At 43.5% G+C, this 25,320-nt stretch overlaps 1 protein-coding gene across 1 annotated transcript; it reads left to right on the top strand.

Moving 5' to 3' along the window:
* Window positions 1-15,434: 15,434 nt before the first annotated feature.
* Window positions 15,435-23,449, top strand: LOC124015304 (transcription factor Sox-10-like). The gene is made up of 4 exons (XM_046330460.1): window positions 15,435-15,542; window positions 19,701-20,537; window positions 22,143-22,408; window positions 22,521-23,449. The coding sequence occupies exons 2-4, from the start codon at window positions 20,095-20,097 to the stop codon at window positions 23,300-23,302; spliced, it is 1,491 nt and encodes a 496-aa protein (XP_046186416.1). The 5' UTR covers window positions 15,435-15,542; window positions 19,701-20,094; the 3' UTR covers window positions 23,303-23,449.
* Window positions 23,450-25,320: the final 1,871 nt, after the last annotated feature.

Raw genomic sequence — 25,320 nt, 5'->3', positions numbered from 1 at the left:
TCCTCATCTCTCCTTCCTGACCGTCCTCATCTCTCCTTCCTGACCGTCCTCATCTCGTCCCTTCCTTCCTGACCGTCCTCATCTCCCCTTCCTGACCGTCCTCATCTCTCCTTCCTGACCGTCCTCATCTCTCCTTCCTGACCGTCCTCATCTCTCCTTCCTGACCGTCCTCATCTCTCCTTCCTGACCGTCCTCATCTCCCTTCCTGACCGTCCTCATCTCTCCTTCCTGACCGTCCTCATCTCCCCTTCCTGACCGTCCTCATCTCTCCTTCCTGACCGTCCTCATCTCTCCTTCCTGACCGTCCTCATCTCTCCTTCCTGACCGTCCTCATCTCTCCTTCCTGACCGTCATCTCTCCTTCCTGACCGTCCTCATCTCTCCTTCCTGACCGTCCTCATCTCTCCTTCCTGACCGTCCTCATCTCTCCTTCCTGACCGTCCTCATCTCTCCTTCCTGACCGTCCTCATCTCTCCTTCCTGACCGTCCTCATCTCTCCTTCCTGACCGTCCTCATCTCGTCCTTCCTGACCGTCCTCATCTCTCCTTCCTGACTGTCCTCATCTCTCCTTCCTGACCGTCCTCATCTCTCCTTCCTGACCGTCCTCATCTCTCCTTCCTGACCGTCCTCATCTCTCCTTCCTGACTGTCCTCATCTCTCCTTCCTGACCGTCCTCATCTCTCCTTCCTGACCGTCCTCATCTCTCCTTCCTGACCGTCCTCATCTCTCCTTCCTGACCGTCCTCATCTCTCCTTCCTGACCGTCCTCATCTCTCCTTCCTGACCGTCCTCATCTCTCCTTCCTGACCGTCCTCATCTCTCCTTCCTGACCGTCCTCATCTCTCCTTCCTGACCGTCCTCATCTCTCCTTCCTGACCGTCCTCATCCTCCTTCCTGACCGTCCTCATCTCTCCTTCCTGACCGTCCTCATCTCTCCTTCCTGACCGTCCTCATCTCTCCTTCCTGACCGTCCTCATCTCTCCTTCCTGACCGTCCTCATCTTCCTCCTTCCTCCTTCCTGACCGTCCTCATCTCTCCTTCCTGACCGTCCTCATCTCTCCTTCCTGACCGTCCTCATCTCCCTTCCTGACCGTCCTCATCTCTCCTTCCTGACCGTCCTCATCTCTCCTTCCTGACCGTCCTCATCTCTCCTTCCTGACCGTCCTCATCCTTCCTGACCGTCCTCATCTCCCCTTCCTGACCGTCCTCATCTCCCCTTCCTGACCGTCCTCATCTCCCCTTCCTGACCGTCCCATCTCCCCTTCCTGACCGTCCTCATCTCCCTTCCTGACCGTCCTCATCTCCCCTTCTCTCCCTTCCTGACCGTCCTCATCTCTCCCTTCCTGACCGTCCTCATCTCTCCTTCCTGACTGTCCTCATCTCCCTTCCTGACCATCCTCATCTCTCCTTCCTGACCGATCTCCCTTTTCTGACCATCCTCATCTCCTTCCTTCCTGATCTCTCCTTCCTGACCGTCCTCATCTCTCCTTCCTGACCGTCCTCATCTCTCCTTCCTGACTGTCCTCATCTCTCCTTCCTGACCGTCCTCATCTCTCCTTCCTGACCGTCCTCATCTCTCCTTCCTGACCATCCTCATCTCTCCTTCCTGACCGTCCTCATCTCCCCTTCCTGACCGTCCTCATCTCTCCTTCCTGACGTCCTCATCTCTCCTTCCTGACCGTCCTCATCTCTCCTTCCTGACCGTCCTCATCTCTCCTTCCTGACCGTCCTCATCTCCCTTCCTGACCGTCCTCATCTCCCCTTCCTGACCGTCCTCATCTCTCCTTCCTGACCGTCCTCATCTCTCCTTCCTGACTGTCCTCATCTCCCCTTCCTGACCGTCCTCATCTCTCCTTCCTGACCGTCCTCATCTCTCCTTCCTGACCGTCCTCATCTCCCCTTTCTGACCGTCCTCATCTCTCCTTCCTGACCGTCCTCAACTCTCCTTCCTGACCGTCCTCATCTCTCCTTCCTGACCGTCCTCATCTCTCCTTCCTGACCGTCCTCATCTCTCCTTCCTGACCGTCCTCATCTCTCCTTCCTGACCGTCCTCATCTCTCCTTCCTGACCGTCCTCATCTCTCCTTCCTGACCGTCCTCATCTCTCCTTCCTGACCGTCCTCATCTCTCCTTCCTGACTGTCCTCATCTCTCCTTCCTGACCGTCCTCATCTCTCCTTCCTGACCGTCCTCATCTCTCCTTCCTGACCGTCCTCATCTCTCCTTCCTGACCGTCCTCATCTCCCCTTTCTGACCGTCCTCATCTCTCCTTCCTGACCGTCCTCATCTCTCCTTCCTGACCGTCCTCATCTCCCCTTTCTGACCGTCCTCATCTCTCCTTCCTGACCGTCCTCATCTCTCCTTCCTGACCGTCCTCATCTCCCCTTCCTGACCGTCCTCATCTCTCCTTCCTGACCGTCCTCATCTCTCCTTCCTGACCGTCCTCATCTCTCCTTCCTGACTGTCCTCATCTCTCCTTCCTGACCGTCCTCATCTCTCCTTCCTGACCGTCCTCATCTCTCCTTCCTGACCTCTTCTTCCTCTAACCTCCCTCACCCATCACCATGTGCCGTATTTTCATGACCCTATTCAAGCGCTTCTCTGTTTGCGCTTCGTTCCGGTCGTTCTGTCTTCTCTCCTGTCTCTGTAAGAGTATTTTTGCCTCTCTTCAGTCAGTATTTACATTGTGTTTTCAAACACATTAGACTTTTAATCCGCCCGTTTATCTCACTCTTGCATCGTTCACTTTTCTTTCTCCCTCCTCCCCTCTCCCATACGTTGTCTTAAAATGTTCAACTTAATTCAAATGTATGTCCAGGCCTTTCACTAACAACTATTTCAGGAAATTTCCCATCTGTCTCAATCTTGCTATCCTCTTTCACTTGCCTCATCCTTTCAGCTGAGGTGCTCGGTTAGAGGTGTACGGTTACAGATTCCCCAAAGAATTCCTCCCAAGGGGGAACTAGCTTCTTCCCCGATGAAAAACGACAACTCTAAAGCTTCTCTTTTTCTTATTACTCAGTCACTAATACACTGCTACTGAAGCTGCTGTTACACAACATATTTCAAATAAAAAGCAATAGCTGGCGCGCACCCAGAGGAAATGATTTAGTGTGTAGAGGTGCTGACTAACGGAGAATAAACTGGAAGCTACAAAAACAGGGAGAGTCGCACATTCCATATATAAAACCTCCCAGTCATTTATTGGGTCTAAACATCACTGGTAGCGAAACGTTGGTGGTTTCTTACCCAACGAATTACTGGGAGATACATAAGATATTTCCACCTACTCTTAACACAATGTCACAGCCAGCTGGCAACCAATACATCCCTCTTCTGTTTTCTCCATGACTCAACCAGCGCGTCCAGATGATCCAAGAGATGGAGCAGAATAACAACCCCTTTCTGGTACATAATGACCAGGATGCACTGCAGTAAATGGGCTTCGTACAAACTGGGTTTTGATTACAATGGGATTTCAATGTCATAACACATTTGTTGGCGTTACATCGAGGTGCTACATGTTTCTGTCCCCAGTCTGCATGTTTACATGTAATGGGATTACATCCAGTGTGGCGCTAACGGAGGTTAAACTAACGAGACCTCAATCACACAGGACTTCATCAATTAACACAACTAACCACCTGGGAAACTGAGTGCTGCTGTCTGTCAGCTGCTGGAGCAGTAGATCATCTGAATCTAGGTTACATCTTATGGACACACGGTTTGGAGGGAGTCTAAGATTACGTCTGTCTCTGTCTGTGAGTATGTATCTCTGCTGTGTGTGTGTGTGTGTGTGTGTGTGTGTGTGTGTGTGTGTGTGTGTGTGTGTGTGTGTGTGTGTGTGTGTGTGTGTGTGTGTGTGTGTGTGTGTGTGTGTGTGTGTGTGTGTGTGTGTGTGTGTGTGTGTGTGTGTGTGTGTGTGTGTGTGTGTGTGTGAGCGTGAGCGTGTGTGTGAGCGTGTGTGTGTGCGTGTGTGTGTGCGTGTGTGTGTGTGCGTATGTGTGTGTGTGTGTGTGTGGGGTGGGGGGGTTTCGTGTTTGAACCCTAGCTCACATGGGCAGAGCGAGGGAGGGCCGCAGGGTGAGGAGGCGATGGGAGAGGAGGCTGCTCCCCATCTCCCTCTCCTCTTTCATCTCTTTCTCCCGGCCTCCAACAACGAAGTCTTTCATTCGGGCATCTCTATAGCCGCCCTCAGACCCCCCGAGGCCCCCACCCTTTCACGCTGCTTAATTCAATGTTCCGAGAAAAACACATGATTGGAAAGTGACTCTCTTTTTTCTGTATCCACCCCACCACCCTCATCTCCCTGCTCTTCTACTTTCTGTGTTTTCCCCATCAAAACAACATCTGCCCTGATGCACAGGAAGGAATGGGACACATCATCACCGGTGGCAACAGTATTGCGATATGGTCAGAGTGTGTGAGAGCATGGAGTCAATGACACAAGGGTTAAGAATAGGCAGCCAAAACACAGGTCAGATATTTGTCTGGGGAGGGGGAGAGGGCAGAAAGGCAGGGAGAGAGGGCAGAAGGGGAGGGGGGAGAGGGCAGAAGGGGAAAGTGAGGGAGAGGGAGAGAGAGTAGAAGAGGAGGGTGAGGGAGAGAGGGCAGAAGGGGAAAGTGAGGGAGAGGGAGAGAGGGCAGAAGAGGAGGGTGAGGGGGTAGGTAGAGTGACATGTCGGGTGATTGATTAAAGGGATGGATAAAGATGACTCAAAACGAAAGATGAAGAGGGAAGACCCGAGGGAGGAAGGGGAGGGTGAGGGAGAGAATGGCATCTTCACTACCTGAGAGTCTTCCAACAAATCACGCAGTAGACCCAAGACCACTGCTGCTGGCACCACAGGCGATGCATGATCACATGAGCAAACATCCTGGCTTCTGTCTGTGGGTTCTACACGGGATACACATCAACACTCTTTGCAATTATTTCTATGGTATAATAACACATAACTTAAGACTGAAGAACACCGATAATTAAGTGGGGGGGGGGCTTGTCTCGTCCACCTCATGCACTATGCTCTGAAGCACAAGTAGATTTCTAACTCCACATGTAGTACGACCAAATAAGAGCAGAACAAGAACTTCAAGAGAAAACTGACCAAGCCAATCGCTCCGGCTGACCAAGATGAACCTGCAGTCACGGTGCCTGGTTGAAAACACTGGGGAAGGACTAAGCTAAATATCATGTGGCTGTCCATGGTACTGGTTTCTGGGTGTGCGCGTAAGGACAAAAAAAGACATGTTGACTCACCCTACTTGTTGAGAAACGCCAATGCCAACCTCCTCTCTTTCATGTTGCCGAAACAATCCATGACTCTGTTATACAGTACACGCTTTCATTTTTTGTTGTCCTGGACTACCTGGCTAAAATGCTTGCTCGCTAGCCCAACCTCTTTTCGTTAGCTAGTTAACATTAGCCTACTACATTTAGCTACATATTGAACTTCCAGGCACAATGTATAAATCTATGGTTGGATCAGAATCTCCATTATAATCCTTAGCCAATAAGGGGAATGAAGTAAAACCACAAGTCTAAATCACTATCGTTGTCGATGGCTAATTTAGGAAAGGGCCAATTTTAGCTAGCTAGCTAGCCACCGCTGGACAACAACACAAGGAGATGCAACAATAAAAAATGTTTTCTGTCAATGACGTTTGACTTGATGTGATGTGATTGGAGGGAAGCCAAATCCAAACTGGCTTCCCTTGACACTTTTTTTTGGTGTGCCAGGACCATTCACAGTTGAGCTCACTCAGTTTAACTCAATGCTGATTGGCTATTATTGTATATTTTTTTAATTCATGAGAGATCAAATGCTCGCTGGCTTCTCTTGCATACAATGCAGCGGGGTTGCAACAATGTCATACCCTTTTTGACCAGACAGCATCAGATAGATGGGCTACAGATACAAAGACAGAGGGGCGCTGTTTTGTTTGCTCGGATGCCTTCTCTCCGTTGAGATACATTCAGCCTCTTGCGAATTAAAGGAAAATTATGAAACACAGAGAGATGAAAGATAAATAAAGTTATTTTTTTTCAGTACATATTTGATGAAGCCTGGCTTCCCTTGGCAGCCATGAATACACACCACTTTGAACATGAGCACATTTTAGGCCATAAAAGATGTTGCTTTTCTACTGCCATGATTGATCGACTATTAACTACACGAACTTCAACGAATTGGGAATAAACGACTGCTTGAATGTCCTATTGCCAGAGCCTTCATCTTAATTATTGTGTTAGAGGCTTCCTTGAAAGAGGTGGTTTCATCCCCACAATGTCAGAACAGTAGTCGTTCAGGGCAGAGACAGATGCAACCCCTGCTACTTGGGCATGGGTCACGGCAATCAAAGTTTCATTCCCTGCTCGAGGCGTGTTAATTTCGCGAGGTCGTGAGGATCACATTGGGCGGGTAATTACCCAAATGGATGTGAAGCTTGTAGTCTAGGCAGAGGATGAGTCAAACACAGACTCCTTCTCACACAGTTTACACTGTTATTAAGCGTCCCCTCCAGACCCTATCTGTTCACCTCTGTCTCTCGCCCCTCTTCGTCTCCCTGGAGTCACAGTCACTTCAAAGCTGTCATCGTGCTTGTTGACTTTTGATTGACTTTTGACTTTGACTTTGACTTTTGAGAATAGGAATCATGGAGCTGAGCAGCCTTACTAACCGCTGCCTCACAGTATGAGAATATGATCAGAGTTGTTTTGTCATTAGTTCAACATTAGCCTTAAAATCAAGTGACAATTTCCTCCAACCAGGACATACAGCAAATCAAACACACCTTTAAAAGCGCAATTGGGACATACAGCAAATCAAACACACCTTTAAAAGCACAATCCAGGACATACAGCAAATCAAACACACCTTTAAAAGCACAATCCAGAACATACAGCAAATCAAACACACCTTTAACAACACAATCCACAAACCCACCATCTGCTATGGATTAAATACAGGCCTCAATACCTCCAAAGGTAATTGCTCATTAACAGCAATAACTTCTGTAACAATATGACAGCTCATAGATGGGCAATTGCAGATTGATAATCACTTGTCTGTACACCAGCTTGTGAAACACATAGCAGGCTTTTACACGTGTAAATATGTTGTGTATGGTTTGTGATTTGCAGGCACACACTACAATTCAGCAAAACTACAAACATTTCCCCTGATAGCTCTCCTAGTTGGCTGACAGACATGTGGTAGGAATATTGATCTTGTATAGGGACCAAATGGCCACGCCTGAGAGGGAAGCCAAGACCATACACAACTGAATATTTTCAGTGATGCAAATGACTCTGACCACGTTCCAGTCAGCAACATGGCGACAAAGGACACTTCTGTTCTCTTCCAAATTCTTGTGCATCATTTTCTGCAAATGCCTGAATCTCCTCGTCCCTCGCCTCTCATTCCACTCAATTAGCATGTTTGTGTCTTACGCCCCCCACTCAGGGACGGATAAAACTTTCCAAATGTTATCACATAATACACACACACTATGTTATGTGGCACCGAGAAGGTGACGCAGAGAGATGGAGATAGTGGTGACAGGAGGTAAAGAGTAGGTGATTGGTTTTGCTCCAGGACCACAGGGGGAATGGTTGGGAGGGACACAAGGCTCCATTGAATGTTTTCTCACTTACTCCTCATGCGTCTCTCCCAGTTCTCTTCCATCTCCTCCTTTCTCCCACAGCTGCAGCAGTGCTCATGCTTTTGCATTAGAGGAGGGGAGGGGGAGCATACTGACAGAGAGGCGGAGTGAGGCTGAAAAGAAAGAGCGAGGGAGAGATGTGGAACGGGACAGCGGCCGCGGAGTGAACTGAAATTCACGGAAATAAAGAAAGTAACAGTTAACCTCAAGTCTGTTGTTTGTAAAGATGTGTATAAAGATGGCAGAATTGAGATACGATGTCATGTTTTAGCACTACCCACTGAGTTTGGAAACTATGGCGCGTGACATGGTTCAATGTGCCAATAAATCAGCACAATCAAACTTTTCGGTTTTTCAAATTGCCGGCGTCTTGAAGCTAAAATAGGGATTATGTACACGGTGGTAATTACCAATGAACAATACGTTGTACTGTACAGCGGACTTAGCAAAACAAAGAGTTTGTGGTGAGGGCATGTGGGCCACCATCTTTATGCACCTCTGCTGTTGTTCAATCTTTGCCCAATTACACCTGTTTCATGGTAAATACTGGGACTTTTAAAGGGTGCCTGTTTTTTGGAGGAGGTCAGTGTGGTGGAAAAAAATGGCTCCATTCATACTGATATATGCAAAGTCTTTATTGAGAACAAATCATCTCAGCATGATTGTACTTAGCTCATTCTGAATCCATTGTCACTTCATGGTCATTATTGCCTACAATTGACCCTTGGTCTGGCAAGACCGACTTTACATCAATATATAGATAATAGAAGACTGACTTTACATCAATATATAGATAATAGAAGACTGACTTTACATCAATATATAGATAATTAAAGACTGACTTTACATCAATATATAGATAATAAAAGACTGACTTTACATCAATATATAGATAATAAAAGACTGACTTTACATCAATATATAGATCATAAAAGACTGACTTTACATCAATATATAGATAATAAAAGACTGACTTTACATCAATATATAGATCATAAAAGACTGACTTTACATCCAAATATAGATCATAAAAGACTGACTTTACATCAATATATAGATAATTAAAGACTGTCTTTACATCCGTATTTAGATAATAAAAGACTGACTTTACATCCATATATAGCTAATAAAAGACTGACTCTACATCTGTATATAGATAATAAAAGACTGACTTTACATCCAAATATTGATAATAAAAGCACACCTGTGCATTATTGTTTAGTTAGTTGCCTGGAAATCTTAGCCACAGGAAAAACAATGATAGCAAAACATAGATGCATGCACATTATCATCAAACCTTTACAAGCAATCTACAAAATATTATAATAATGTATTTGTTTATGGTTGAAATGCTATTGATAACGGCAGGATTCTCAAAATGGCATGCAATGGCAAATGACAGGTTATAAAATGCCACCGAGGATCAGGCAGGTAACTAAACTCTCGCTATTTTTTACCTCAGACTCTAACTCCACAATCCCTTATCAATTTCCTCTAGATGTCCCCTCACACAATTGAAGTAACTAGATTCTTCCCTTTGGCTAGCTAGTGTAGATATGAACCAGGAAATACAAAGGGCCATTCATGGTGCTTGCAATACATTGACCCACATCCCTTCCCAGCACCACCACACCCCATCCCCTCTTGCCTCCTCGCTCCATCTCTCTCTAGCATTTTCTCCTGCTAACCCCCCGCCCTGCCCCACCCCACCCCACCCCGCTCCCCAGCTGCATTGAAAGCCAGTCCAAATTCTATCCCCCTCCACTATTACCACCCAACCAATCTACCCCCCCCCCCCTCCCCCCATCACCACCAGCAACATCGGAAAAAAAGAACACAAAAGAATAGGAAATTCAGTGGTAGGAACACAAAGACAGGATTCATGGCAAGTCACAGACACTCAAGAGGGGGACCTATTTAAGCGCTGCGCAGCTGCATCGATTTATTAAAAAGATGGTTGAAAAGAAAGGTCAGAAGGTCTCATGGAATGCTGAATTATTTTTTATTAACCTTTGAAGATTGCCTGACATTTTAATGGGCTTTAATCATTATTTATCACAATCAGTGAGGCATTTCTGTGAAGGATTCCATTCAGTCATTGTGATAGGGTAAATGTAAGGAATCTTAAAGAGTTCAACTCTAGGAGTGCTTTGGTTCTATGACGCGTAAGTGTCAATGTTAATGTTAATGTGTAGTGGACAACAGATACGCTGGGAGTCTACGTTCGAAGTGAAGACGGACTGTGCAATATCCTTGTGCTCACCTGTCAATGTCTACATACAAGAATGGCGGCTCCATTTGTAATCAAAATGGACTTGGGGAGCATCTCCAGCTCTTCAAATGATCACAGCTCACAGGATGATTGCAGCAGGTTGACTGACCTGCTGCAATGGGAAATAGTTGTGCACCTGTTTGATTTTGTACAGGTGCAAAATCTGTTACCGCCTCACAGCTCAGAGCCGGTCCCATATTTGAAAGTAGGTCATCTGAATGTCTGGTCTGTGGGCTGTATCAGAAATTAAAAGCAAACCCCAAGTAGAGTATGGTAAAGTTTGCAGTCTGTAACTTTTCAAGTGGATTCCAAAATATCCATAACAAAGCCAGACACCAAACAGCGTAGCTAAAAGTGAGAGCTACATTTAAATTAAAGTCAATTACTTAATGTCCTGTAATGGACCTCTGCGTTGTTTTGCCAAGTCCATCTTGTCCACTGCAATCCATCTCAGCTGCCATTGCTCAGTGCCAAAATTAGGATTATGAGGGGGACGGGTTTGGGTGTTTACTTGGCACCTAATTCAAGTGATGGATGGCAGCAGAATTCTCCACGTCCCACCAGAAAATATGAGATCATTACACTAAGTCCAGTCATTTGTTTTTACCACTGACCTCTCTCTCCCTCTCCAGCTCTTTCTCTCCCCCTATCAGATTCTCTCCTTTTGTGAGAATGCAGGAATTCCCACAGGAATTTTCTCCGCCAGCACACAAGACGAAAGGTCAACCCTTCCATCACAGACACAAAATGATAAATACATTTGCTCTACAAAGTTCTGGTCTTTCTCTCTTCTTGTTGTTGTTATTCTTCTATCCTTTAAGTGTTCTTGAAATAAATGTGATCCAGCCTAGTGTGCCACAGGATGTTGTTGATATCTGTCCCTGTTGTGACCAGGTTAATGGAAGAGCCCCCTCAGGTAGTGTCACAGTCACAGAACCACGAGGCCCACATTAGCAGTCTGCTTTGAGGGTGACCCCCCCTGGTCACAGACCTGAGTTCCAACTGTTTACCGTCACAACTGTCTACGGCTGCACAACAAACGGCATCATCGGTGGACACATGTCAGGTCCCTGGCACCACAGCGGATTTATGGGAGACAGTTTCAACATGAACCACATTTCTGTGTTGAAGGAAACGATTAGCAACATCAGTCACAGTAAAAAGCACTACATTTTCAATGTTTGTAGTGTCCATTTTTTTCTACTTTCAGATAGTGATTTAAAATGATATGAAGGAGGTTTGTGAGTAGAAAATGTCCCAATACTGCGACATATTCCATTCTAAATGAACAAAGCTAAACAAATAGCAAATAAATCCTCATTATGAATCAACATATAATAAATGAATATTCAATAAGTAAGAGAAGTCTCATTCTGACAACTGTTCTTATTCCTTTGTCTCTTAATATTTATTTCAATCAATACCATCATGTTGATGATTTGTTCTGTTGATAATTATATAATTTTATCCTATTTTTACTTCTCTACATCTGTAAACATCAAGACATTACATAGAGTTTAGCACAATATTCAAATATTGGTTCTAAAGACACTAAAACAAAACAGAGCAAATATATTCACCATTTTACATTTTTAAAAGGTTTACCACAAAGTTGGACGCTATTTTATCATATAGAAAAAGCATATTTAATATTTATTCATTAACAAGTTAAGTCAGAGGGGGAAGGAGTTAGGCTTCTGTTATAAAATATATATTTAAAAATGTGTCTGACATTAAGTTTTGTTATTCTGACAAAACAATATCCAGAATATTTTGTTTAATAATGATCTGATACCAATTTGGGCTTTCGACATAAATGACATGTTAGTCGTTGTATGCGACCAAAATTGAAAAGCCAAATTTGCACGACTTTATATATATTTTCGTTACATCAATGCTTCCTCTAATATTCTGATAAATTAGACCTAATGTAAAATTGAGGAAAATGTATTTCTCGTCTTGTTCTGTCACGTTTGCTGTCGTTAACTGTAGGCTACAATTAGAAAGTATAAAATACCATATCGCTGAACAAATTTAAAGCTAGAATCCTTAGTTGATACATCCATTTGTGGATGTAAATGCATTATATATACCCATTGTTTCTTGAAGCATATAACTTGTAATATATAAGCTTGTTTTACTCCAATGTTTGTAATAATAATTGATTGGATTCATATTGTGCTTTTCTAACAACTGAAGTACTCAACGTGCTTTACGTAGTAAAGGGGAAACTCACCTCATCCACCACCAATGTGCGGCACCAACCTGGGTGATGCACGGGGACCATTTTTGTTCCAAAACGCTCACCACACATCAGCGTTCAGGTGGAGAGGTTAGGAGTGATGAAATGCCAATTAGGAGGTTGATGATTAGGTGGCCATGATGGAATGGGGCCAGGTTGGTAGAAGGATTAGACGCGGAGTTTTCATAAGAATGGTGAAATTACTTATTGTTAGGCCTAAAAGCTAGGCCTAAAAGCAAACCACCTAAAAAAGAAATCGCATTGATAATAGTTAACCTGATGTTATAAGCGAATCGATTATAACGATATAACTGTTGAGTTATTCTGAACTACACCAATCGCCTAGGCTACTAAATGTTTACACAATTGAGAAACCAGCTAAATTAAACTGTAACATTAGGCTAATCAACCAAATTGCATGGAAGCATATTCTTTATTAAATACCTAATTGAATACATTTTTCCTTTCAATAAAATATTATAATTTGCCTAGAGAAGAACATAAAATGTAATGTCGTGACGGTGCAGTTAAAAATAAATATTTAAACGACAACGATTCGACACATGCGACCACAGATATGTTCACCTGGCTTTTCTCTCCCTCTTAATTCACTTCAATAAATCACAACACAATCACACACAAATGCTGGGTCCTTACGGGATATTGATTTCGATAAAGAAACACTAACCACGTACATGAAGTGTATCTTTCGGAACCTTTTCATAACAATATCCTTAGCTTATAACAAAAAACGTATAATACATAATAGACAACACTGAGGCTCAGAAATTATACGAATCATACGTATTTCTCAAATATTCGCGCCTTACAAAATGTAGGCTAAATATTGACATGAAAAGAGCAGTAATAGGCCTGTCTTTCCCCCCAAAACACCATTAATTCTTGATGTTCTCCCAACCTTTTTTTTTACTGCACACTCACAAAAACTCACTTCAATGTTGCGGCCAGGCCACAAATCCTGAAGGACCAGCCAGTCCACCGGAGTTGCATTTTAAATGTCCCCCTCTCAAGAGCCGGACAGTGCGACAGAGATCCATAAGCAAAGTAGAGGTCTTGGAGCATTTTCCCCTATATGTGAGCGTTTGCTGAGACCCAGACAAAGAGACGCACTAAACGGAGACATGACTTTTTATCTTTTTCTTTTTTATATACAAAGAACTGTTTTTTTGTTCCTCATTTTTTCATTTTAAGGGGATAATGGAAGGGGGGTGTTCGTTTGATCACATGATTACAATTCACCTGAGATAAAACAAAGGGCGCAAAGAGAAGAGGAGAGAGGGACTGAAAGGGCGAGAGAGGGAGAGAGAACCAGACAGAGAGATTCACTCATGGTTAGGATTCCCTTATCGCAGTCAACATTCATGGATAATGAACAAATAAGGGATTTTGGGGGGATGAGGGGGTAGTGTCGGGAGAAGGAAATATACAAGGGGTCATTGTTGAAAAGAACAGCGCATGTAGTTGTGTGCGTTCGACCCATGATGTTCCCCCCATCTCTACTTTCTATATTTTCTCCAAATGCTGTTTGGTTTTAAATGTGTGCTCTGTGTATCTAAGTGACTGCGCACTGATGCAATTATAAAACTCACACATAGGATGAAGTAGCGCAGTGTTCGCCTTGGAATTATATTTAATTCCTACAGTCAGTGGCCTGCACTGGATAGTCTACTGTAGGCCAACGTTGATGCTCTATCCAACAAACTAGTGTCAGTATAGTTTAAATGAATCTACTACAAAATATCGAGAGATAAATGCCTGTAGGCCAACTGTTCACTTAGCCTAGTTTGTGTGTGTAAAACGTGCGTAAAATCTTTATCTAAATCTTTATCTAATATATATATAGAACAAATGTAATAAACTTTGGCTGTATTGAAATAGACAAGAACGACGTCTGGTAGTTGCTCATAGCAGGTGCAGCAATATACCCAAGAATATAGGGGATATTTAAGAATGTGGAGCCCCCCCCCCCCCCCTCACTTGAAACAGGATAAAAAGAGACACATCAAAGTCAGTTGTTGACGCTTGTATCCAGTGATGTGAGTGACAGGGTGCAAATACAAATTCACACCGCCAACAGGAAATGCAGAAACAGGCAAATAAATTCAATTTGATAACATCAGAGAATAGGCCTACGCTTCTTCTATTTAATTTGATAAAAATATATGGCTTATAATAATAATAATAACAATAAGACGAAAACATTTCTCCAGAGGAACGCGTTCAAGGATATTGTGGTGTATATGTCAATATCAATGTTGTGATTGCGTTCACATTACCCAATGTTTACCTCATGCGTAAAAGCACATAAGCCTTGCCGGTAGACTTATTTATGATACAGGCCTTATGAATTATTCAGAAACATAAATCTTTTTTTGTCATTTGAAATTGAGGGATGGCTTATGTTTTTCAGGTCTCTTTTTTAGGGTGGCCCTATAAGCTTTCGCAAATGAAAATCTCTCAGTAAAGGATTGCGCATGTCGCTAATATCCCTCTCTAATACATTTAACATGACAAATATCATAGTCAACATTGCTCTTTTATGATTTGAGCCTTATATTTAGTCTATGCCTACATTTAGAGATGTAATCCCTAATTCTAAATCAATAATATAAAACATCAAGCACATAAAATCATTAAATCAAAATCTGCCACCCAATCTGTAATGGCTATAATGACGTATGAGAATAACATGGATCTGAAAATTCACAACCTTGACAAAATTATATTTCTTACTGAATTAATCAATGTCAATAGAAAACGGATATTTTTGTGTTCCACATTGGAATTGCCCTACTCTGATCACTACAAGAGGGTCAAAAAGTAGCACACCTCAAATATGGATGATATCACATACATTTTCCCAACAGAAGGGGTTTTCCATAGGCTAGATATTGCTTTTGAGAAGTCTGAAATACCCAAACCCAAATGGCACTGCAGCCTAGAAATAGATCAGTAGCCTACCTACATTTACATTTACATTACCTAACCAAAACAATCTAGGCGTCTCCGCATTATTCAGGTAGGCAAAATATTGGCATAATATTGATGCTAATTTTGTCAGCGAGATCTTGCCCTGCAGGAAACTGAGAAAAATAATCATCGACCAATCACATTGATTGCCGGTGTTGCATGCGTGAAAGTTTGCTGCTCCTTTAAGACTGTTTCTCCACTTTTTTTTATTTTTCCTCACACAACGGAGCTCTTTAAGCCCCGGCGCGACACAGAGCAGGCATTCATAGAAGGGCAGCGCGAGCGAGGGGGCTAGGGAGTGAGCGCGAGCGTCACTTTGGAAACTCGGGAACACACGGACTCTCGTGCTAAGCGGGCGACCTCATTTTTCATTACTGAAGTAAGGCGCTTAGCTTTTGAAATACTTTCCTGTCTCTGCTGTTCTCTCTCTCTCTTTCTTTCATTTGTCAAATAATCAAGCCATAAAGTTCATCTAAATTGTGCAGTTAGAAATTATGTATTACACCTGCATCTTTTCTAAATTATTGTTTTATTTATTAGGCTATTATCATATTACTATTGTTACATTTAAACTGTCTCTTAGGATAATCCTGCTAAAGTGGGCATCGCCTGCTCTGTTATAGCAGGAGATGATTATCGTGACTGACAGGAGAAATACATGTTTAATACGCATCTCAGCAAGATTATATATATTTTTTGCAAATGTATGCTACGGACTATATAGGTTCATACAAATAGGCCTACTGACGTACAATTTCAATTATGAACCAGCTTCAACGTTATGTATTTTGTTTAGGTTTGCCTTGTCGATAACGGTCCTTTCGAAGTTATGCAATTATTTCTAAACCAGTGAAAAATATAGTTTTAGATATAAGGTTGAACGATTGATCGAGTTCAAGTTGAACTCAACGAAACTTTTCCCATTAACAGCAAACTTTGACTCCTTAATTACATCTACTGACTATCCCAACATTCATGACGCATGGAACTATTTTCAACGAGATGAGGCATTTGACAGTATTAGGCTTATTTATTCCTGAGTATTTACAGGTTGACTAATATACTAATTCATTGAGAGAAAGTTAGTCACCAGGATCATCCATTTCGTAATGGGTTAAAAGCTGGTCGTGTTCTCGTCATCTCTGATCAGTGGTTCGTGCCAACAACCTGTTCAATGCATACAATATTCTAGACCTGCATCAGAACACAAACTCAAAGGCCAAATTCACAAATAGGTCATAGAATTGTTACGTTTTATTCAATTGTTTAGAGACAATTGTTTTGGAATAAGAAAAACAGATTCAGATAGGCTATGCCACATTTCTGGATATGTTAAATGTTTTTTAATTTTATTATAATAAATTAACATGTTACAACTAACTAAGGGAAAGAGACTACAGCATCAAGCATGGGTAAACATCGTAAATCAAGGGCAATTTATTGTTAGGTCAAGCGATAAGAAGGGCTTTGGAGTCCAATTCTTTCATGTAAATTAATGACGGTTGCTATAGAAAAAACCTAATTGATAGAAAGTTAGACATCATAAACACAATTTAAGAGGAATGTAGAGAATAATCAATATACCGTTTGCTACACAATACAGTAGAGCCTATACTGACAATAAATTAAATGCGGGTTTTCAATGTGGACGAGCATAAATTGGCATTTAACTCCTGCTTTAATTATCACAGGACAGACGAACCGTGTGTCCTTCATAGTTCTGAACTAATCTGAAGGACAACCTGGTGAAAATACTTTCTTTGTAAAGAAATTTGCTAATTGAAAAACAACTGTCGCGATTGAATCACATCGGAACTCTGTTCTGGCTGCAACCAACTCGAATGACCGGAGTTGTCATCAATTATTGTCACCTTATATGTCCATTACAAACCCGTTATTAGCCTACACATACACGACATGATCAAAGGTATGTGGACACCTGCTCTTCGAACATCTAATTTCAAAATCATGGGCATTAATACGCCTTCCTTTGCTGCTATAACAGCCTCCACTCTTCTGGGAAGGCTTTTCACAAGATGTTAGAACATTGCTGCAGGGACTTGCTTCCATTCAGCCTGGCTCGCAGTCATAGTTCCAATTCATCCCAAAGGTGTTCGATGGGGTTGAGGTCAGGGCTCTGTGCAGGCCGGTCAAATTCTTCCACACTGATCTCGACAAACCATTTCTGTATGGAACTGCTTTGTGCACGGGGGTATTTTCACGCTGAAACAGGAAAGGGACTTCCCCAAACTGTTGCCACAAAGTTGGAAGAATGTAATTATATTCTGTAACGTTAAGATTTCCCTCACTACAATTAAGGGGCCTTGCCCAAACTATGAAAAGCAGCCCCAGACCATTATTTCTCCTCCACCAAACTTTACAGTTGTCACTATGCATTCGGGCATCTTCCAAACCCAGTCCATGATTCATCACTCCAGAGAACACGTTTCCATTGCTCCAGAGTCCAATGGCGGAGATCTTTACACCACTCAAGCCTATGCTTGGCATTGTGCATGGTGATCTTAGGCTTGTGTGTGGCTACTCGGACATGGAAACCCATTTCATGAAGCTGTTCTGTGAGCTTGTGTGGCCTACGACTTGTTGCTCCTATACGTTTCAATTTCACAATAACAGCACTTACAGTTGATCGAGCTGGCAGAGCAGACGTTTGAGGAACTGACTTGTTGGAAAGGTGGCATTCAACGACAGTGCCACTTTGAAAGTCACTGAGCTCTTCAGTAAGACCATTCTACTTCCAATGTTTGTCTATGGAGATGGCATGGCTGTGTGCTCGATTGTATACACCTGTCAGCAAAAGATGTGGCTAAAATAGCGAATCCACTAAATTGATTGGGTGTCCTCATACTTTTGTATATATAGTGTATAAAGCCTCAATATTTTATTCTAAGTAGCCCGTGCGAGTGTCCTCCTGTCATATGAAAAGTAGGCCCATAGCCTCATATGCGGACGCGCAATTGGAGATCGTTTGTTGCGAGCGCAGTTACCCATACGGACATAGGCCTATTCAGATTAACATACGTGCCAGAGATGTATTAATACGCTTCAACGTAACAGACATATGGTCCAGCTATTCGAGAAAATACTAGTAGGCGCTCTATTGCTAGATGAGAGCCACGAAAGGCAACGTCTTACCTGCATTTTGGTATTAATCAAAACCTTATTGACTAAAACGCACCAGTCAAATCTCTTTGCAAGACCACGGCGTTGCAATGCGATACATTAGGCCTAATACGGCTGTAATTAAACACTGTTGGGCCGTGGCAAAGGAAGCATTATCACCCCACCCCATGCTCTTCTCCCTACTGACCAATTGAACACTATCATGGGGGCAACAGCTATGTGCGTGGACAGGATAACACATCGGCGTACAGAAAGGAGAGGGGAGGGGGATTCATTGTGACCACCAGGTGCACAACTGGACGTGGTTGAGGTACCAGATGAGATGGCACAGTCCCGCCAATGCTCTGATAATTCACCACCATTGCAGTGTGCATGTCAGCGTCATGACATGTTACAAAGGATCAATTGGGCACTAGAGAGACAACCATAATGAAGTTAACTTCTACAATATGACTGATTCAACGAGTAAATCAATTCCAAAACAAACCGCCTATAGTTTGTTATTACAGTTCACAAGTTCGCTTAATCAAAACGTTAAGGTCGTGTTGGCCTACACAGGCAGGCGTTGATTCTATCGACAAAACTACACATTTGACCTCAATAGGTCGCATACAGACACATAGCCTATACTTTTTCAAACAGACAGTGTCCAATTCACACACGCGCATACACACGCACCCACGCGATTTATATTTCCAGCGCCAGCCCATGTTTATCTAAGAGCTCCGAGGTATAAATCGAAGCCCTGTGCTGGTGCGGGCTCATATTATTCCAACACTTTCTCTCTGGGGAGCTTGCAATAAGTGCCAACCCTTAAACAGTAGCTTGTTAGCAGGAGTCGAGGCCATGGCTCGAATAACAGCCCGTCTGCACTAATTGTATGGGCTTCAGATTCGCTTCTATATGATTGCAATTTTGTACATTTCCTGATCATTTCTATTACATAATTTATATGCTAATTCAATGAAAGTATTCCGAGCAAACAAGCTGCAGCCAAGCCCTATTAGCTACCTGCATGTCCATAGCCCAGCCTACAGGCTATAATTAAGCAATATCTTATGAGGGGCTGTGGTATATGGTGAATATACCACAGCTAAGGGCTGTTCTTACGCATAACGCAACGAGGAGTGCCTGGATACAGCCCTTAACGTGGTGTATTGGCCATGTACCACAAACCCCTGAGGTGCCTTATTGCTATTATAAACTGGTTACCAATGTAATTAGAGCAGTACAAATACATGTTTTGTCATACCTGTGGTGCGCTCTGGTCTGATATACCAAGGCTGTCAGCCAATCAGCATTCAGGGCTCGAACCACCCAGTTTAATAATATGTTCTATATTTCACTCACTAGGGTATTGTTTTCTAATACATACTCTACTTTATGTCCTTTGCAGTATTTAGCTAAAGGACTACAATTTCAAAGACTGCAAGGGAGAGGACACTGTTCTACTGGAGCAAGAGGTGGGAATCAACAGGTAAACTGGGATCCACAATACGCGCTCAGCGTAAGATACCAGCAACACGGATGGAAAGAACTTTGATGAGGAATCCAAACAGAATTTTAGAACGTAGACTGAGAGTTGAGACTGACTGGGAGTTTATATAAAGGAGACCTCGAGTGACAGAAGCAATCCTTTCGTTTTAAACAGGCAGAGTTTATATTCCTGAGAAAGGGTGAACTTCTTCATTAGTTCAGACATAGGCCTATGATTAGTAGTTGAACACCCATAGGCCAAGAAACGATACCCTGTACACGTCCTGTTACTCACCTGAGGGAAGAGGGGAAAGATGTCGGGAGAGGAGCAGAGTTTATCTGAGTTAGAAATGAGTCCGGGGGTCTCGGACGACGGTCACTCCTTGTCACCGGGTCACTCATCCAGTGCCGCAGGCGGAGGAGACTCCCCCCTGTCCGGTCCGCAGCCCCAGCTGACAGGGATCGGCGACGACGCCCTATCCGATGTAGCTGGCGGGATTTCCATCAAGTCCGATGAAGACGACGATCGCTTTCCCATTGGTATCCGCGAGGCAGTGAGCCAGGTGCTGAACGGCTACGACTGGACTCTCGTGCCTATGCCTGTGCGCGTAAACTCCGGCAGCAAAAGCAAGCCGCACGTGAAAAGGCCTATGAACGCCTTCATGGTGTGGGCACAGGCCGCACGGAGAAAACTGGCAGACCAGTATCCCCACCTCCACAACGCGGAGCTCAGCAAAACCCTCGGGAAACTATGGAGGTAAGGGAACGCGTTTATTACAGCGTCGGTCCGCTTTGGTAAACAACAATAAACATCCAGGGTTACACAAGTTCAAATGCGTTCTTAGTCACAACACTGGGTCAAAAGTTCAAAGCACACTTCACGCTACAGTAGCCTTGAATTATGGACCCATAAAACATAAAAACAACTTAAAAACTCACAGATCTTAGATTTTTCAAGGCAGGTTCCCTTCTTTACACCAATGAGTTTCTCAATCAAATTAGCTGAGGTATTTACATTTACATTTAAGTCATTTAGCAGACGCTCTTATCCAGAGCGACTTACAAATTAGTATGTTCAAATAATATTCTACCAGCTCAGAATAAAGCTTGTTAGACAGTTGCCCTACCAAGGAATGTTGATTAAAGTCCTACAATCTAAAAAAAAATATTATAATAATTATGTTGATTATGTAGCCTACCGAAAACCAACAACATATAGTTATGCGTTTTTTTGTAATCACATTATAGTGACTGGATATGCCCAATTTCATAACCCACTTAATTCATGGTGGTTTAGGAGGGAGATGGCTGCAGTGGGAATCACTGAGGTTTTTGTAATCCCCTCATCTATATATTTTAAAGCACAGACCATTATGTCAGATATACACTTTTACAGCCCTGTCATTTGTAATTGAGAGTACCATATTAAAGAACCTACTATGTAAAAACATATCCAAGATTTTACTGGTTGAATGGTTAGTTCAGTCAGCCTTTAAAACACAGACATGGAGGACTGTTGCTAGGTCAGACTGATTGAAAGGCCCAGAGAGGCTAATTCATTAACCTTATAAGGAGGCAACATTAATTAGATAAAGACTTGACCTTGAGCCCGAGCATGATTGTATAATTGGCCAAGAAACATGCTGAACTGGGAGTCTCAAAGGTCAGTGTTTTCTCATGCCTGTTCCCTCAGACAGGATGCATCTTTAGCCCGTGTCTTAATTTCATTACAGTCCAGCCAAAAATCCCCTGGTGTGGGCAGGGTTTCTGATGCAGCTGTGCAGATGGTGGATCCGATTTAGAACGAGATGAAAATCAAGTGAATGTTTCAGAGGCCAAACTGATGGTAGAAATAATCTCCACAGTAGAAATATTGTCAATGGTTCTTTTCTAAAAATGCTTTAATGCTCAACAAGGGAAATATCAGCATTTCCTATGAGTGTGTTGCCATTACACCAGTTAGACATTTAAAAAAAAGTAAAATACTAGAATACTTAGTAGATTGAATATAAAAGGTGTTATGTCCCAGTTGACATAGATTACCTGGTAAATAAAATGCCATTATTCTTGTATTGGAGTTGGACAAGGTTATTGACCTCTGGGATGTGGAGGTGTCAAAGGAACCAGCACTGTGTCACTGTTATCTTAACACACATATTATGGTCATCATGTTATCAAAATACATGCTGTTAAATGTTCTCAGACTACTGTAATTTCCTCATTCAAACAGAATGGATGACTGCATTAGAGTTTGACACATGCATCAAATCAGCATCACGACAACATCTCTACTTTAAGTACATCCTGGCTGAATTTAAAATGTTCTATCATTGTTATTTCAAAACTATTTTCTCCCTCATAGGCTCTTGAATGAGAGTGATAAGAAGCCTTTCATCGAGGAGGCGGAGAGGCTGAGGAAGCAGCACAAGAAGGACTACCCGGAGTACAAGTACCAGCCACGCCGCCGCAAGAATGGCAAACCCGGCTCCGGCTCTGAAGCTGACGGCCACTCTGAGGGTGAAGTCAGCCACAGCCAATCGCACTACAAGAGCCTCCACCTGGACGTGGCGGCCCACGTCAGGGGGGCGGGGTCTCCTCTGGCTGATGGACACCACCCACATACTGCAGGTATGCCACAGGGTCTGACCAGCCCTATCGATGCAGTTTGTCACACATCCCCATTCTAAATAATATACCACAAGCCAGGCTGACAATAACTCTGCTTTGTGTCTCCCCACAGGCCAGAGCCACAGCCCTCCTACACCACCCACCACCCCCAAGACGGAGCTCCAGTCTGGGAAGTCGGGCGATGGGAAGCGGGAGGGTGGTGGAGCAGGGGGCTCCCGTGGGGGAATGGGGGTAGGAGCAGAGGGTGGCTCTGGATCAGGGTCAGGCAAACCACACATTGATTTCGGCAACGTGGACATCGGTGAGATCAGCCACGAGGTGATGGCCAACATGGAGCCCTTTGATGTGAACGAGTTTGACCAGTACCTGCCCCCCAATGGGCACCCGGGGATTGGACAGAGTGCTGGGTCAGCGGCAGCAGCAGGGTCCTCTGCATCTCCCTATGCCTACGGTATCTCCTCTGCCCTGGCCGTGGCCAGTGGACACTCTGCAGCGTGGCTATCCAAGCAGCACCAGCAGCATCATGCCTCACCTCTGGGCTCCGACCCCTCCAAGGCCCAGATTAAGAGTGAGGCCAGCTCGGGGGGACACTTTGCCGAAGCATCCTCAGGGGGTTCCCATGTCACCTACACTCCCCTCAGCCTGCCCCACTACAGCTCTGCTTTCCCCTCGCTGGCCTCCAGGGCCCAGTTTGCAGAGTATGCTGACCACCAGGCCTCGGGATCCTACTACGCCCACTCCAGCCAGGCCTCAGGGCTGTACTCTGCCTTCTCCTACATGGGGCCCTCGCAGAGGCCCCTGTACACAGCCATCACTGACCCGTCCAGTGTGCCACAGTCACACAGCCCCACGCACTGGGAGCAGCCGGTCTACACCACCCTGTCGCGGCCCTGACAAAGACCAGGAGCAGATGGCTCTGGTGTAGATTTGGCCCCAACGGCAGACCCACAGAGCGGAGGAGACCTGGGTTGGAGGCAGTGGGGCGATGGAATCCCCTTCTGGTCTGGCCCAGATGCAGGAAGGCCTGTAGGGTCCAAGGAGGAATGGAGATCAGATGATTTTATGGGGTAACGTGTGGTGTATAACTCCATTGTTGAGTACTCAGAGGGTTGGATCCTAGTTTTTAGGGTCAGAAAGAGAGAATAAATCAAATCCGTATTTAAATCTAGAGGCTTATCTTTGAAATGGTTTTATGATGTAAAGATGTCAACAGTAGAGAGTGACAAACTGTTTGGCTAGCCCATCCATCCACATCTCAGGCATGTTGAAAACAGATTAATTACATGATGTAACATAATATCGGATATATAATCAATGACATATTCTGTAATTGGCCCAGAGGCATATTTCTTACGATTTCCACGTGCATACGTAAAATGTATGCTCACATGACAGTAAGTCACTTTGGATACATTTGTCTGCTAAAATGACTGCCAGAATGCGCCTATAAGTTGCCTATGTTGTAATTGGAATATACTGTATATCTATAACAAAGGGCATACAGTCCAGAAAATCTGTTTTATGAAATTAAAATGACCAAAGTTTTGAAACCAAAACTTTAAAGAAAGAGAAAAATATTATTTAAGTTGTTTCTCTCTGTATGACACTGTATTACAGTACTACATTGATGTTGAATTAAGTCCAACACATTTTTTTTCTGACCTGATTACAGCTCTTTGGTGACATACCCTCAACACTATATTGATTTATCAACCTCAATATTTTTTTTCCCATGGCACTGACTATTATGTTGATTCAGCATTGTCTCTTTAACACAGAACATTTCAAAATGGTATCGCGAATAAGAAGACAATACTACATAATTATTTTATATAATCATCTTTTATGAACCAAAATTGAGGTCATTAAGTATGTATCTTCAGTAGACATAATACATTATTTTCATTGTTATAATCATTACTATTAATGTCATTATATTGCCAATGCTGTGCCATCACTACACTGAAAGTCTGTACCACTTCCCTCACATTTTAATTAATTGTTTGACGTTAAAAATGTGTCTTTACACTGAGTGTACAAAACATTAGGAACACCTGCTCGTTCCATGACATAGACTGACCAGGTGAATCCAGTTGAAAGCTATGATCCCTTATTGATGTCACCTGTTAAATCCACTTCAATCAGTGTAGATGAAGGTAAGGAGACAGGTTTAAGAAGGATTTTAAAGCCTTGAGACAATTGAGACATGGATTGTGTATGTGTACCATTCAGAGAGGGTGAATGGGCAAGACAAAATATTTAAGTGCCTTTGAATGGGGTTCGGTAGTAGGTGCCAGGCGCCCTGGTTTGAATGTGTCAAGAACTGCAACGCTGCTGGGTTTTTCATGCTCAACAGTTTCAGTTTCCCGTGTGTATCATGAATGGTCCACCTTCCAAAGGACATCCAGCCAACTTGACACAACTGTGGGAAGCATTGGAGTCAACATTCGACAGCATCCCTGTGGAACGCTTTCAACACCTTATAGTCCATGCCCCGAAGAATTGAGGCTGTTCTGAGAGATAAAGGGTCTGCAACTTAATATTAGGAAGGTGTTCCTATTGTTTTGTACACTCAGTGTACAGTATTCAGTGTAAAATGTTAGATTTGTAGATAGTTGTAACATTTTTGCTACCTGTTTATGGCTTTTCTGAAATGCCATCACAGAAACACAGTTGCCTGAGATTGAGTGATTAACAGCATGCATGAATGAGTTCTCGAGTCTACAGAGGGTAAGATCTCAAACTGGCCTTTATGTCATGAAATACCAACCCCTTGTTTGCAATAGAATAGCAACAATCCAAGGGGTTATTTTCTAAAGAGAGGTACCAAGAGACAACTCCAAAATAACAGTACCTGTAGTTAACGTTGGATGCCCCTTCATCTTGTAATGTGAAATAATACCTTGTATGTT

The sequence above is a fragment of the Oncorhynchus gorbuscha genome, linkage group LG26 (assembly GCF_021184085.1).
Source record: "Oncorhynchus gorbuscha isolate QuinsamMale2020 ecotype Even-year linkage group LG26, OgorEven_v1.0, whole genome shotgun sequence".
NCBI classification, from domain to species: Eukaryota; Metazoa; Chordata; class Actinopteri; order Salmoniformes; family Salmonidae; genus Oncorhynchus; species Oncorhynchus gorbuscha.
This window is presented reverse-complemented; position numbering and strand designations above follow the sequence as displayed.

Bases quoted from the DNA above. Each gene is read 5' to 3' on its own strand.
- LOC124015304 (XM_046330460.1), top strand. From the start codon at position 20,095: ATGTCGGGAGAGGAGCAGAGTTTATCTGAGTTAGAAATGAGTCCGGGG. The intron at 20,538-22,142 runs GTAAGGGAACGC...TCTCCCTCATAG, and splicing joins ACCCTCGGGAAACTATGGAG to GCTCTTGAATGAGAGTGATA. The intron at 22,409-22,520 runs GTATGCCACAGG...GTCTCCCCACAG, and splicing joins ACACCACCCACATACTGCAG to GCCAGAGCCACAGCCCTCCT.